The sequence below is a fragment of the Pyxicephalus adspersus genome, chromosome 4, assembly GCF_032062135.1.
Source record: "Pyxicephalus adspersus chromosome 4, UCB_Pads_2.0, whole genome shotgun sequence".
In the NCBI taxonomy this organism is placed as follows: Eukaryota; Metazoa; Chordata; class Amphibia; order Anura; family Pyxicephalidae; genus Pyxicephalus; species Pyxicephalus adspersus.
Genome location: NC_092861.1, coordinates 33,135,180 through 33,148,580, shown reverse-complemented (window position 1 = coordinate 33,148,580; position 13,401 = coordinate 33,135,180). Strand labels below are relative to the sequence as shown.

At 38.4% G+C, this 13,401-nt stretch overlaps 1 protein-coding gene across 1 annotated transcript in view; it reads right to left on the bottom strand.

Moving 5' to 3' along the window:
* The window catches only part of GIGYF2 (GRB10 interacting GYF protein 2), a 46,027-nt gene that overhangs the window by 22,790 nt on the left and 9,836 nt on the right, over positions 1–13,401 (bottom strand). Inside the window, exon 5 of the mRNA XM_072410117.1 lies at positions 7,344–7,529. Coding sequence (XP_072266218.1) covers positions 7,344–7,529 — 186 coding nt within the window. The remainder of the gene's footprint in view (positions 1–7,343; positions 7,530–13,401) is intronic.

Genomic DNA, 13,401 nt, shown 5'->3' with positions numbered 1-13,401 from the left:
GCCAGACCAGAGAAGGGACTCGCGGGGACACCGGACGCTGCAGGTAAGTACTGGTACCCGGCGTACAAGACGACCCCTGACTTTGTCATAGATTTTTCGGGGTTAAAAAGTCGTCTTGTACGCCGGAAAATACGGTATATACATTCTAAGACAGCGGTGTGCCCCCGAGCAGGGTCAGGAGAAGGACTTCACTGGGGGGGGGACCATGTCCCCTGTACAAATCCCAGGCTCAGAAAAGTGGGCGGGCTGTGTCCCTGAACACAACCCGCCCACTCTCCCATCGCAAGATCAGATCTGCAATGGGAGAGAGGGTGGGGGGTTCTAGCATTATGACGTCACCATGGGGGAAGTTATCGCCCTTTGAGTGACACCCGGCTCCCCGCGCAAAAAAACTGTTCTAAGGCACACATATAGACTTTCACAATTCTTTCCAATGACAAAAGACTGAAAAGATGCATGAACAAGCAATGTATATTCAGCACTGTTCAGCAAGTAGCAAGCAGTGCCCCACTGTGTTCTCTCCCCTTTGCTTGTATTGACCTGTGAACAAAGTCGGACGAGTGCTGTACACATGTCAGATTCTCATACAATACTAGCCAACCCTGAGGTGATAATCGGACGGGAATCATCTGACGTATGTACATAGCCTAAGCAGGTACCTGTTACAGGCTATCTCCTGTTGACATTTCTGCTGATTGTAAAATTGTCTGCCCTCTGCACCACAGTATAAGTGGATTGAACAAGAGCGCCACAATCAAGAGGTGACAAAAATAGACAAAGATATTTATAAGGCATTTTTTTGATAGCAGGGGGTGGGGAGGGATTAACAGATGGGTTTGTATAAACGTTTGTGCCCAGAAAACCCAACTTTAACCAGTCCATTACCTTCCAATCACACAGTTATCTCAGTGGGTTTTTTTTTTTTTTTTTTTTAATATTGCCAAACCCTTCAGAAAGAAAAACTGCCTATAGCTATAACATATGTTTGGTAAATTATTTAAATGTTTGAACAATCAGATCAAGTTTGCAATTATGTACTCTATCATTTTTCCCTTATAGAAAAAGTCAAGGCTAACAGGCAATGTACAATGTAATCCACCTACATGTTGGGTAATGAGAAGGCTATATACCCTGTTTCCCCGATTATAAGGCACTGTCTTATATTTTTTGAAATGCCAAATGATGCCCTAGGTCATATTTTCAGGGGATGTCTTATTTTTCCATGAAGAAGACTACAGTACACATTTATTGTTGAAAGTCACTCATGATCACTCATGTGCCATTCATATTCCCCTTCTGATCACTCTATGCAATGATTGTCCCCTTCTGATCACTCTATGCAATGATTGTCCCCTTCTGATCACTCTATGCAATGACTGTCCCCTTCTGATCACTCTATGCAATGACTGTCCCCTTCTGATCACTCTATGCCATTGATTGTCCCCTTCTGATCACTTACCAGTAATTAAGTGTAGGGATCTCCGTTAGGGCAGGGATCTCTGTTAGGGCAGGGATCAGCAGCTTGCATCCTGGTGCAGAATGCCAGCTTGTTACTTTCAGTTTCGCTCTGCACTGCAGCCAGGAGCAGACACGTGCTGCAGCCAGCATCAAGGAGACACACACAGGATCAAATATCGGGGGATGTCTTATTCACGGGTGAGTGTCTTATTTTATTTTTCAAAAATCGGGGGTGGCTTATTTAATGGGGATGTCTTAAAATCGGGGAAACACGGTAGCATTTGTTTTTAACATAACGTTACATAAGCTAACTCACATAAAAAACACACGTTTTTGACATGTGCAAATCGGGGGGTGGGGAGTTTTCAAAGTTGAAAATCTCTAGCATGAGAGATTTTTATAAAATTTTAAGTAGAAAAAAATACAGGCAGAACAATAGGAGAGAATATAAAATCTGAACAACCGGAAGACATGGGGGAACACATTCAAACACCTAAGTACACCATCATTTCCCATATCAACATTTATGTTAAACACTGTAATAGAATGGTAAACTGCAGCCCATAGACATTGGACTTGAGGGCTAGGATAGCTATGTATGATATATAATACCCAGGCAAATGCATCCTTAGAAACAGAAAGTGTCCCACTAAAAATATGTGAGATACAGAAGAGAGGAATTATAAAGATTAGGGGAATCCACATAATGCCTAATTTGCAAGTAGGGGAATATTTCAGCATTAGGTATGTGGGTGATTTCCTTTAGGATTTGGAAAAGTATAATATCCTGGAAGGGAAGTAAATAGTAGTACACTGTATGGAACCCATCCCTGGCCCACAAACATCATCTTATTTTTGCACACCTGGAAGGAAAAGTGGATAGCCTACAATACCCATCAAAGGATGAGTCTGGCTGAATAATAAACAGAATCATATTTATAAAAAATAAGGTTCATTTTACTATATGCCGAGTTGCATTATATAAATGTGTACTAGCATCATAGCAATGAATTGAATATATACCTAAAATTCATTTTTATCCATATAAACACAAGTATTTCACTTCAAAGTAACATCACCCGCCAACAGAACCCAGAATCAAATTCAGGCTCCTGTGCTTTGTCTTACAATCCCTCCACAACTCTTGTCCCACTTACCTTTCTGACCTGTAAAAAAAAAAAAAAAATTTACCCCCATCCCCTCTCTTCGCCCCTCCAATGACCTACTAATGACTTCCTCACTCATAACCTCATCATATGCACGGCTCCAAGACTTTTCTATCCTATCTTCCTCATCCTATTCAGCTTGCTCCTATACTCTTTCCATATTAAAAAGAGCCCTTAAACCTACCCTATCAAATTTGTCTTCCCATCTTATGTCTATTAAACCATCACTACTTCTACCATTCCACATCAGCTGTCCAACTGTGTGTGACTTTTGATTGTAAGCACTTTTGGGCAGGGTCTTCTCCTCCATTGTCATTGTATTATTTCCTTTATCATTTGCAACCCCTTTTTATTTTACATCGATGCATAATAAATTGGAATATTAAATTAGAGATTAATAATATTAATAAACTGTATTTATAACTTCAATTTCATTGTAGCTTTGCTTCTTCAGTCCTCTGTTATGGTTTATGCTGCTTGTTTACATATCATATGAAGGAAAACCCAGGTAGCTAAAAAGAAAGTTGAACATAAGTGCTTGCATTACTTTTTGCCAAAAGTTTATTAACAAAAGTGCACTCAGACTAAAGACTTGCGATGACAGACAATTATGGGTCATCTGAACCTAGCCTGATCTGCTTGAGCAGCAATATCCCATGTATGTGATTCTGCCTTTTCTAACAAATTCAAGTCAACTGTATAGGAACATCTGATAAGTCCCTTTATTTATTTTCTATTAAGAAAAGGGACTAATCTGTTCTAAGATGCATTTATTGCAACATATTGAAAAATGCGTGCCTTTTACAAAGAGCTTTTCAAAAGCACTCCTTGTGGATCTTTCAGGGATCAAAACTTTCCGGTCATGGTCATCACAATACCTAAACATGTCTATGGTCTAATTATGTACAAACAACTTAAGGGCCCTTTCAAACCTGTGTTGTGAAACCAGGCACCCAGGACAGGTAAAGTGCACAGCAGGTAACAAGGTCCAAACGTGCTGTGGCACAGATCACCAGGGCACAACATGCTGAGTTTGTGAACTACGCCACAATCTGCAGCCGTTGTGTGCAAAAAAAAAAAGAAAGAAAAATGGGAGGGGACATGTTTGGGACCATAGCTGAGCCTGTGGCTGGACACTGTCCCTCACTGCAGGTGAAAAAAATATCATTTATGCAAAAGTTTTTACATTAACCCTTTTATAGTTCCTTTTAAAGAGGTCCTGTCAGAACCATTTACTCGTTAATTATGGAAACAATGATAATGATCATCACAGGCACCTGCACCATTAAATAATTTGCCAACCACCAAATTTCTATCCTTAAAACGTTATTTGTAACAGCAGGTCTCTGTGACACAAAGAAATATTAGATAACTGTTGCTGGAAATTGACATCACCCTCACAAAAATAGCCAAATCCCAGCACCCCATTATTTTCTAACTCTAGTGAGAAAGCTTAAGTTAATCATCTTTAGATTCTGAGCCAAACAAGCCAAATCTCTGCCTGTCAAGGTGCTTACACATAACTTGAATTCCTGCAGTGTGTATGGCAGCAATCATAATCCAATGGCAATCATTACACATATTGACACAGATGTCTGTACCTAAGCAACTGAACAACACCAAACTATCAAAGTCAGCCTTGTAATCATTTCCAAAGAACTACCTTTAGCTGCAAAAAGTTCAAAATAAAAGCCTTGCTGGTTCTAATACAAAGATTTTTTTTAGGGGGGGATACAGGATAGTTACAAATAGGTGATATTATTTTATACTTTTGGCAACTTTTTTTTTTCCAATTCCTCTATAAAAATGTATACATTCCAGACGGAGAAAAGCTGTGTATTTTTATAAAGGGTCAGCGTTGCTTCCTAATGCTCAACCATGTGCTTGACCCCTGGCTAAATATGCATTCCTAAAATCACACACTTCACCACAGTATCACTCCTACATCTAGAGAGAAGCCACATACACACTCTAATACCTTTTACTAGACAAACAAGACATTGTCTTTTATCAATGTGTCTTCTTTTGTGCCCCGCCACCATGTGCATGACCAACTGACCATCATGCATTTCTAACAATAAAGTACTATCCACTGCTCACACTAGAGGATTGATAAACAACCTGACCTGACCATAATCACCCGTCAAGAACCTATTCACCTCAACATCACTATCCAATGTGACGAACATTTTATATTTTAAACAGTGACTGGATTCAGTTTCAGAGTTTATTAGTAATACTTATTTTGTATATTCTTCATGATATCTCCTGTCACAAGCATCATCTTGCCCTAGGATTGATTTAATTGACCTGAAAGAACTTAACGCTAGAATAACCACTGTCCACTTTGAAAAAAAAACAGCCTCTATGCAATCTTGGCTAAACCAGGAACCCTGAACTGGCCTTATCGTACACTGCAGCAGACATTCTACCTGTGACCATCTTCCACAAACAGACTCAAGCTGGGATAGAACCATCTTTCAAAACCTAAAGTCCTATATAAGGCAAAATTTGCTGAAGCAAAGTATAAATATCCCAATGGCTATTTTTCTGATTCAATAAAGTGCAGTAAAATAAATCTGGAATGCTGAAAAATATTGGTATAACTTGTCAATACTTCATATACCATGCAGAAAACATCATTTAATTACATTTTTCTTGAATCCTTTGTCAAAATTGTAAAGAGTATGGCAAACTCATAGAACAGTTGGCATTATTAGTATGTATTCTCCAGAGACAGAACGGTATTGGAGACAAGAATAATATGCCTATTCAGTAAACTAGGCAACAATCTTAACCTTTCTCAAACTTTATTGCGTAAAACAGAAATAAAGCCTTGATATTCATCTGTTCCCTCACAGGGCAGCACCATCATCTTCTCTCCTTTCCTTGAATACGCATGCAGGTAAGAGGCATTAGTGCAGAAGAGACATTTTCCTTTCCGAAATAAGGACCTGACTGACCACCTTGGTTCTGCTTTAAGGTATTACAGTGGTGGAGGGAGGGGATTCCTCCCACGTCTTCAGCAGCTGATGAAGGGAGGTAAAATCTAAAACAGAGGTGCCCACACTTTTTTGGCTTGCGAGCTACTTTTAAAATGACCAAGTGAAAATGAGTTATTAACTCCTGTGCGTGGTAGAGTTTTATTTTGAAAGGCAGGGCTCAGTGATCTACTCGCGTTGCTGTTGCGACCTACTGGTAGATCACGACCCACCTGTTGGGCACCCCTGATCCAAATGATCCAGATCATATGGACCAAATACAATTCAAACCTGATAAAGGTTCCAATTCAGTTTACTTTTTTTGTTCCCCCGAAAAGTAAGAAACTTTAATCCTACTAACAAGCCAATCCTAATTAGGATTTCTGTTTAAAGCGCAAATGAAGTCTCCTGTACATTTATTTGGTAAAGCTTAATTAAACTATTAGTTTAAATTTACTAAAAGCATTTTAAATGCAAAAAATAATATAATTAATGTCTGTTTTCTTTAGGAAGCAAGCACAGCCTGTACTATGACAAAATGTTGCAGAAAAGGTCCGTGGCTCTGTGTAGAAGCAGCAGCCTCTCTGCAGCTCTTACACTACACTTTACATTACTATGCATCATTACATAGCTTTGATGAACTTTTGTGCATTCCCGATCTCTCCTTTCAAGAAGCTAGGTTCCCAGTTATCATACTGGTGCTTTGGTTTAATTATTTTTTGGGAAAACTTCCAAAAAACGTTTTACTGTACTTTTATTCTTCCATTTTACAAAACAAAGTCATCAGTGGTACTTTTATTTTCCAATCTAAGGACCTACAGATTAACTACATAACATGCTAAACAAGTGATACAGCATGTTTGCCAACTCCAAACACTCTTGCATGATTTTGTACTAATTATTTCCCTTACAAAATTTCATTAAATGTAAGAAATCTTGAAAAAACATATCTGGCTATGGCTCTGTAATGTACTATTAAATCCACATAAGCAGTAAAATAGAAAAGTAAACTTTGAGTTTGTGTTGTGTATCTACGTCAAACACATTTACTCATGTCACATCTACTAAGCAGCTGTGCCAAGAGCTACACCAGTGTACCCACCTGATGCATTGCCACTTGTCCTCACTATGTAGTAGGCTGTATCAATGTTGTGGTAACCCCCCTAGCGGTAATCCCAAGTGTGACTCGGGGTGGATTTTACCTGCAAAAAGCAGTATTCCCAAGTCACACTAGGGGTCGCTAAAAATCCTTTAAAAAAAAAACCCCACTTACCTTGCTCTGTTGTTGTCCCCCGGCGTCCTGCTGGTCCCCGCTGGTCCTGGGGGACACGTCCTCTCTTCGATCTTCAGCAGGCAAATGCACAGACCATCTCCAGGGTTTCCCAGGTGACATGGGCAATTATATTTTATATATTTATATATTTTATATATTTATATTTTTATATATATATATATATATATATATATATATATATATATATATATATATATATAATACATGCTACTGTACGGTTATATTACATGTTTAACTATTTTTTTAACAGATTTTTGTTTAATAATAAATTTATTAAATATTGGACATATTTCAGTGAGTTAAGCCTAAGAATTATAGGCCTACAATGTAAAATAAATTTTGATGAAAAAAAGTAACGCTTTTTGCATGGAAATATGGACAGAATTGGAACGCTAGGGGGTTTAAGTCAGGTGCTTGGTTGTTTGTGCAGCATTCTTTACTCACCAGGGCTATGAGCGCGCCATCTCTCTCCTTCTCTTCTTGGTGCTGCTGTCCTCCAAGGGCCTCCACCTTCTTCTTCTTCACCATTTAATTCTTCCCGCAAGCTGCGCCAGTTCCCACTCCCGGAGCGGATAAACTCTTGTTTTCTCCCAGCAGTTGTAGCACCTCCTTCTTCAAATGCAGGCCGCACTAGAAATGTTTAAAAGAAAATTAGTCTTAAAACCATACCAACAGAAATTCTGATTAAAAGAAGGCAATAAATAAAGATTTAGCCCTATATAACTAGAGTGAATAATCAACGCAAAAGAAAAGATTGATAGTTCCATATCAATATCATTCATCACAAAAAAAAAAAAAACAAAAAAAAAAAAAACAATTTATACAGGTACTGTGCTTACAAAAAGCAGCCACTGATAAATAAAGAAAAGTATGCCTGGTACAGTTCACCATCACTAGTTTAAGTTTCTATTTATCTTTCCTTAACTGAAGAGAACGAAAGTTAAGGTTTATTTCTTATACTGCCTCACCAATTATTTACACAAATGCATTACACATTTTTTTTCTCAGTCTTCTCTGTGCTATCATACTACAGAATTGGCAGTAAAGGGGGTTAAAATGTATCATATTGTATGGAACATTTTGTTTTGGTAAGAGAACTATACATACAAACCTAAACCTATGTATCTAAAACTTCACCTACGGTATTTAAAACTACACAATCTAAATATATGAAATGTTATATTCATCTGACAAAAATAGAAAGTTTTCAATCTTAATCCAACATCTCACTTTCTTGTGTGTTCAGAACTGTATTAGGTGTATTATTATGCTCATTACCTAGTTAAATGTAAAAAAAAAACAAAAAAAAAAACACAACAACAACAAAGCAACTCCTACAATTTATTAATTATATTATCTATTATTAGGCAGGCATTCTCAAAAAAGGTAAAAAGGTGGATCCTATTTTCAGAGCAAACCTTAAGAATCTGGTCAGAACAGGAACCAAATGCTCTGGAATCTGTCCAGCACTCATTAGTGGGGCATTTTTGACTCATAGCCAAGAAACCTGTTTATGGAAAAAAAATGAAATAAAAAATCTAAAATGTGTGTGAAGTGGTCTGCAGGAGGGGAGAACACAGGGTCAGGAATTCTGTCTGGGTACTGTTTATGGTAGACCTGTTCACCTGTTCAATGCTGGACACTTATATTGACTTTCCCAATGATATGTAAAAAAGAACATTCAGCTCTAGAGGTTAAGAGAAACACAACACAAGACCCAAAGTTACACACACACTGTCCAAACAGTTTGGTTATTCATCAAGGTTTTTCACATTTTTGTTAACTGTCTATGAAAAGAAAATGCTTTTTCGGTTTTTACAGCTATTTGGGTTCTCTTTTTTAAAAAAAATGTTCTCTTACTTTCATTGTTGACATTGATTTACCAGACAATCACGAGAGCAAACCATCAGCAGACAAAAACGAAACATTTTCAGTGGTGGAGGCCTAGCACCCCAGTCAAATTTTGCCATCATTCCCGTTGTGGACATTCACTTGCTGATGTTCACGTCTTACAAAACTGTTGCCACTGGGACAGAAAGCGAGTGAAAAAATGTTCCTGGACAGCAGTAAACACAGCAAATGAACAGACCCAAAAAGGAGATTGCCTCTAGCTCACCTAAGAATCAACATCCAATGCAGGCTTTGAAAACACATCCCTCGTTACAGAATGTCACAGAACTCCCAGAGATCAGGGTGAAGGAAACTGGATGTAAGAAAACTTTAGAGAAAGCACCCTGACAGAAAAAAGCCTTAGGAGAAACCATCCTGGACCATGCTGAACCTGTAGAACCTAGGAGATTGGTTTGGCACCTCACAAAAAAGCCTCTGTCCTCTTTTTGCATGAAAACCATACCACCAATTTTGGTAACGTGTATTTAATAGTTCATCCCTCACAATATTTGAATCATGAGCCCTTAATCCTGCTTTTAGAGTACCAATTTTCACTCATACCCCTAACAGCATTTTAATCCTAGTTTGGCTTTGCTGGATAACATGGCTTCAAGGATCCTATGTCTTCAAGTATCAATGATGGACTTGCTCCAGTTCCTGGTGGCTGCTTAGGCTGCCATGATCCTTCAGCTGGAAGATCTTTGGCCTGGTAGTTGGCTCCCTCTAAGCAGCTTGATAACAATTGTGGGCCAGTTTATAGTGTTTGACAGCTACTGTCCTGTCTTTCATCATGTATTCCTCCATACTGGTTTTCCCTTCAGTCTGAGGTATTCCAAAAGTTTCTGAATTGGTTCTCCAACTGTGCAGTCAGGAAAGCCTAGCCCTTCTAATCATTGGTACCATCCCGCATGAAACATCACTTTTGGCTGGTAAAGAGAATGCCTCAGCAGGCTCTTTTTTGGATCTCAGGTGACTCAGACTCAGGATCAGTTACCGAGAGGATTTTATTGGACTTTGTCTTCTTGGCATGTTGACTTTCCCAACTAGAAAGAACACGGATTGTGTGGTGTCAACAGTGCCATTTGTTTTGCACAGTACTATACATGCTGGTTTGGATTTCTGAACCAGTGTAATGATTTCTCAGGTTTAGCTCTAGATATTTTACTTGGTAGGAGTGGGGTTACCATCATTTTATGAATATGTGGGATCAAAAAGCTTTCTCAAGATTCCACTATGATGTCACTATCCTTTTTTAGGTTCTAAAACCAAGATCTTAATTTTTGTCTGGGAAGACCTGTTTTATTATATTGCTATTCTAGGATTTGGTATATGAAGTTCCCTCCCCTATCCAAATTGCAGAGTGATATTTAATATACATACAATATTCTAAAAATTACAACCAATGGGGCCTCTTTTTAAATTAAGTGCATCCTATACCCTAGCATGTCAAACATATGAAAGAAATATATCATATATGTTATTTTCTCCCAATAAGGACATTTTAGGAAGAAACTAGTGTTCCACAAAGATGATGATAGCCTCACGTGCCGTCATATATGACGTTTCTGAACACTGAGGAACTATTAAATTATGTGCTGGTGCTTATCATGTGCTATGCAATTTGAATCTTTTCATAAGCACCATGCTGGTGCTTATCAAAAGATTCAAATTGCATAGCACCATGTTGATGCTTATCAAAAGATTTAAATTGCATAGCACATGATGCGCACCAACACATGATTTTTATAAATCCACATACACTTACACACATAGCAAACGCAGCCATTACAACTTAAACACATGTCAATACACTGTCCCTTTTTAAACAACTCACAATATTGTTCAATAACTAAAGAAATCAGATAGGAAACAATTAATAAACAAACATGTCCTATTTAGGTAATTGTATTGACATAAAATTAATGCAATCTTTAGTTATCCCCTAGTGACCCTGGCAAATATTACAGTGAACACTGCTCCGCTGGTCCTGCAGTGACCATCGATCTATGATACATTTATGTGGATGCATAATACCACGTCATGCTAAACAGTAACAGCCCACCACTGGAGCCCAAACTTGGACAAAGCATTCTCCAGAGTGGTAAAATTGTATTCTATTCCTTTTTTTTCCTTATTCCTTTTATTCTTAGAAGTCCTAAGTACAAATAGAGGAAGTGAAGACATTTTCTCAACTAGACATTACCAAACACATTTTTGGCAAAAGTAAAAGAGAAAGAACCTCTGTCAGATTGTAAAAGTGTATCAAAAATTAAAATAAAAGTTTGCCTGTGACTAGATGCTGTCTTCCTGTCTCAATGCACAGCAAAAGTCAGATTATTAATCGCTCTGCACTGGGACCCGCATTAGGCTCCACACTACTGAACAGTGCAGTAACCCTACAATTTTTCATTTCCTAGAAGCCAAGGAAAAAAGCAAATTAGCAGGCTGTAACTTGACAACATTTCTCTTCCAAAGTGTAATGAGAAGGTAAATGATGAAGAATGCTCCAGTGGAAAAAAAATTACTTACAAGCCATTTTCTTTGGCAGGGCTGTGCCAATCTTCTTGCTGCTAAAACAGCTCACATATACTCCATGTATATATATTTCAACTATGTACTTGCCTTTCTGGCCATAACTTTCAAGTGCAATGCCTTCTCCTAATTTACCCCCTATAAATTTTTTAAGGGATTTTTCTTTGAAAACTGTGCTATTCCCCGTCTAGGATATTGTTTTTTTTAGTCCAGACACTGGCCATCCTAATCAAACCCTAATAATGTTTCATATTGTCCACTAATTTAGTGGGGCTGATTTAGTATGAGACTAAACTCTCCTTAACCCCCCTGAGAGACAGAAAAATTAGAAGAAAATGCATACAACTTTGGCTAAACAATGAAAACATTAGAAAAAGTTGCCTTATCGGGCTGATTTTGGCAGTCTAAACAAACAGCTGGAAGAGAAGAAACTATGGTTTCTCAACTCTAGTCATATAAGGGTTAAATGTTAATTTACGGCAAAATGAGAGTGGTTAATTTCGTTTTACAAATTTTCATGGCAATAGATGGCAGACTTGGATACAACAGAGGAGAGGAAGGCTTGGCAAGAGTAAAAGGTCACATGGCTACTCCAAATTATATATTCAATGGAGAGGGAATTATTAAATCTAGATGCAGAGCATAGCACCAAGAGAAAAAAAACGGATAGACATGTTAAGAAAACCTTGACTTGGTATGGGAGTTTCTACCCTTTTAACCCAACAATATCCAAAATGAGATGGCACAACCTGCATAATATAAGATGCTAAATGCAGAAATGGGTTAAATGGCTGATTTTTTTTTTTTTATTATTTATTATAAGGTAAAGTTGTGAAAGGGGTACATGCGTAGCTTCTCCTTACACTGTTTGCCCTGGGCATGCACTGACGTGCCACTGGCAGCAGGAGGTTCAAACTTTGGGCAGGGCGACAGAACAGAAGCACTGAGGGGGGTGGGATTTGGGTCATTACTTTAATATTCAGCACCACAGGCCTGAAGACGGCTTTGCTCCTCCAAGAACAATGAGGCTCTGTTCTATGCAATCCGCTTAACTGGACAGAGGTGAGCAAAGTCCAGTGGAAAACAAGTACCGCCAACACTAAAGTGCACACAATAAAAGTGCTGGGTCTTCATCCTATCCTCCCAAAGAACACCTATGGCAGTTTTCAAAATTAAATTGACATTTCATGACTTCATTTTTATGGCTCTTGATGGAGAAGAAATGAAAGATGACGTGTATAACAGAACACAAAAGATTCTGTAAAAGATGTTTGTAGAGTGTGACTCAGCATTCCCGGTGACTTTTAACCTTCACGCCACAGGATATTTCTGCTAGACTGTGACCCCGTGCTCTCTGAAGGACCTGCAGACGCCTTCTACAAAGCGAACCAAAGACATGAGTATTTTATAAACTAGCAGACACATAATCAGCACTAAAAGGCGAAAATCTAATTTCTAAAAGTGGAACAAATCAGTGTGCAGCCTGAACAGAACGTGTTGTTTCATTTAAAAAAAAAAAATGTATACATCATTATCCATTTGTTATGCTTCAGTGAAATCCTGGAAAAGGTATGTTGAATCTCCTAACATATCAAAAAGACAAGATAATTAAATATTTAACACATCTAAAATTATTGCTCCATTAACCCCCTTTTGTAAGTGGGCAGTAATTAGACTGTTAATGGAAAATAAGTGTACCTACTGCGAAGAGCTAATCACTGGGAGGGTACTGTTGCAACGTACCTCCCCTTTCATTGGCATGTCCCCAACAGCCCAGTGACCAATCAGAGACCATACCAAAGAAGCCCTACCCCCCAGATTTATAAACACAGGAATTTGGATTATGACTCCAGACCCAGCAAGGGCTCCCCCCATAGATTGACAGGGAGTGTGTCACTGGCCTAGGAAGTCAGTTAAGAAGTTGCCGGGAAGGACATGTGAGAGGATCATTGAGCAGAAGAAAGGACTGTCCTTATGCAAGCGAGAACTATGCATGTGAAACAAGTCCGTAAACAATAGCCATCTGTAAGACCGAGCAAAAGAAATACAAGAACACTTACCAGAAAAAAAAAAAAAAAAA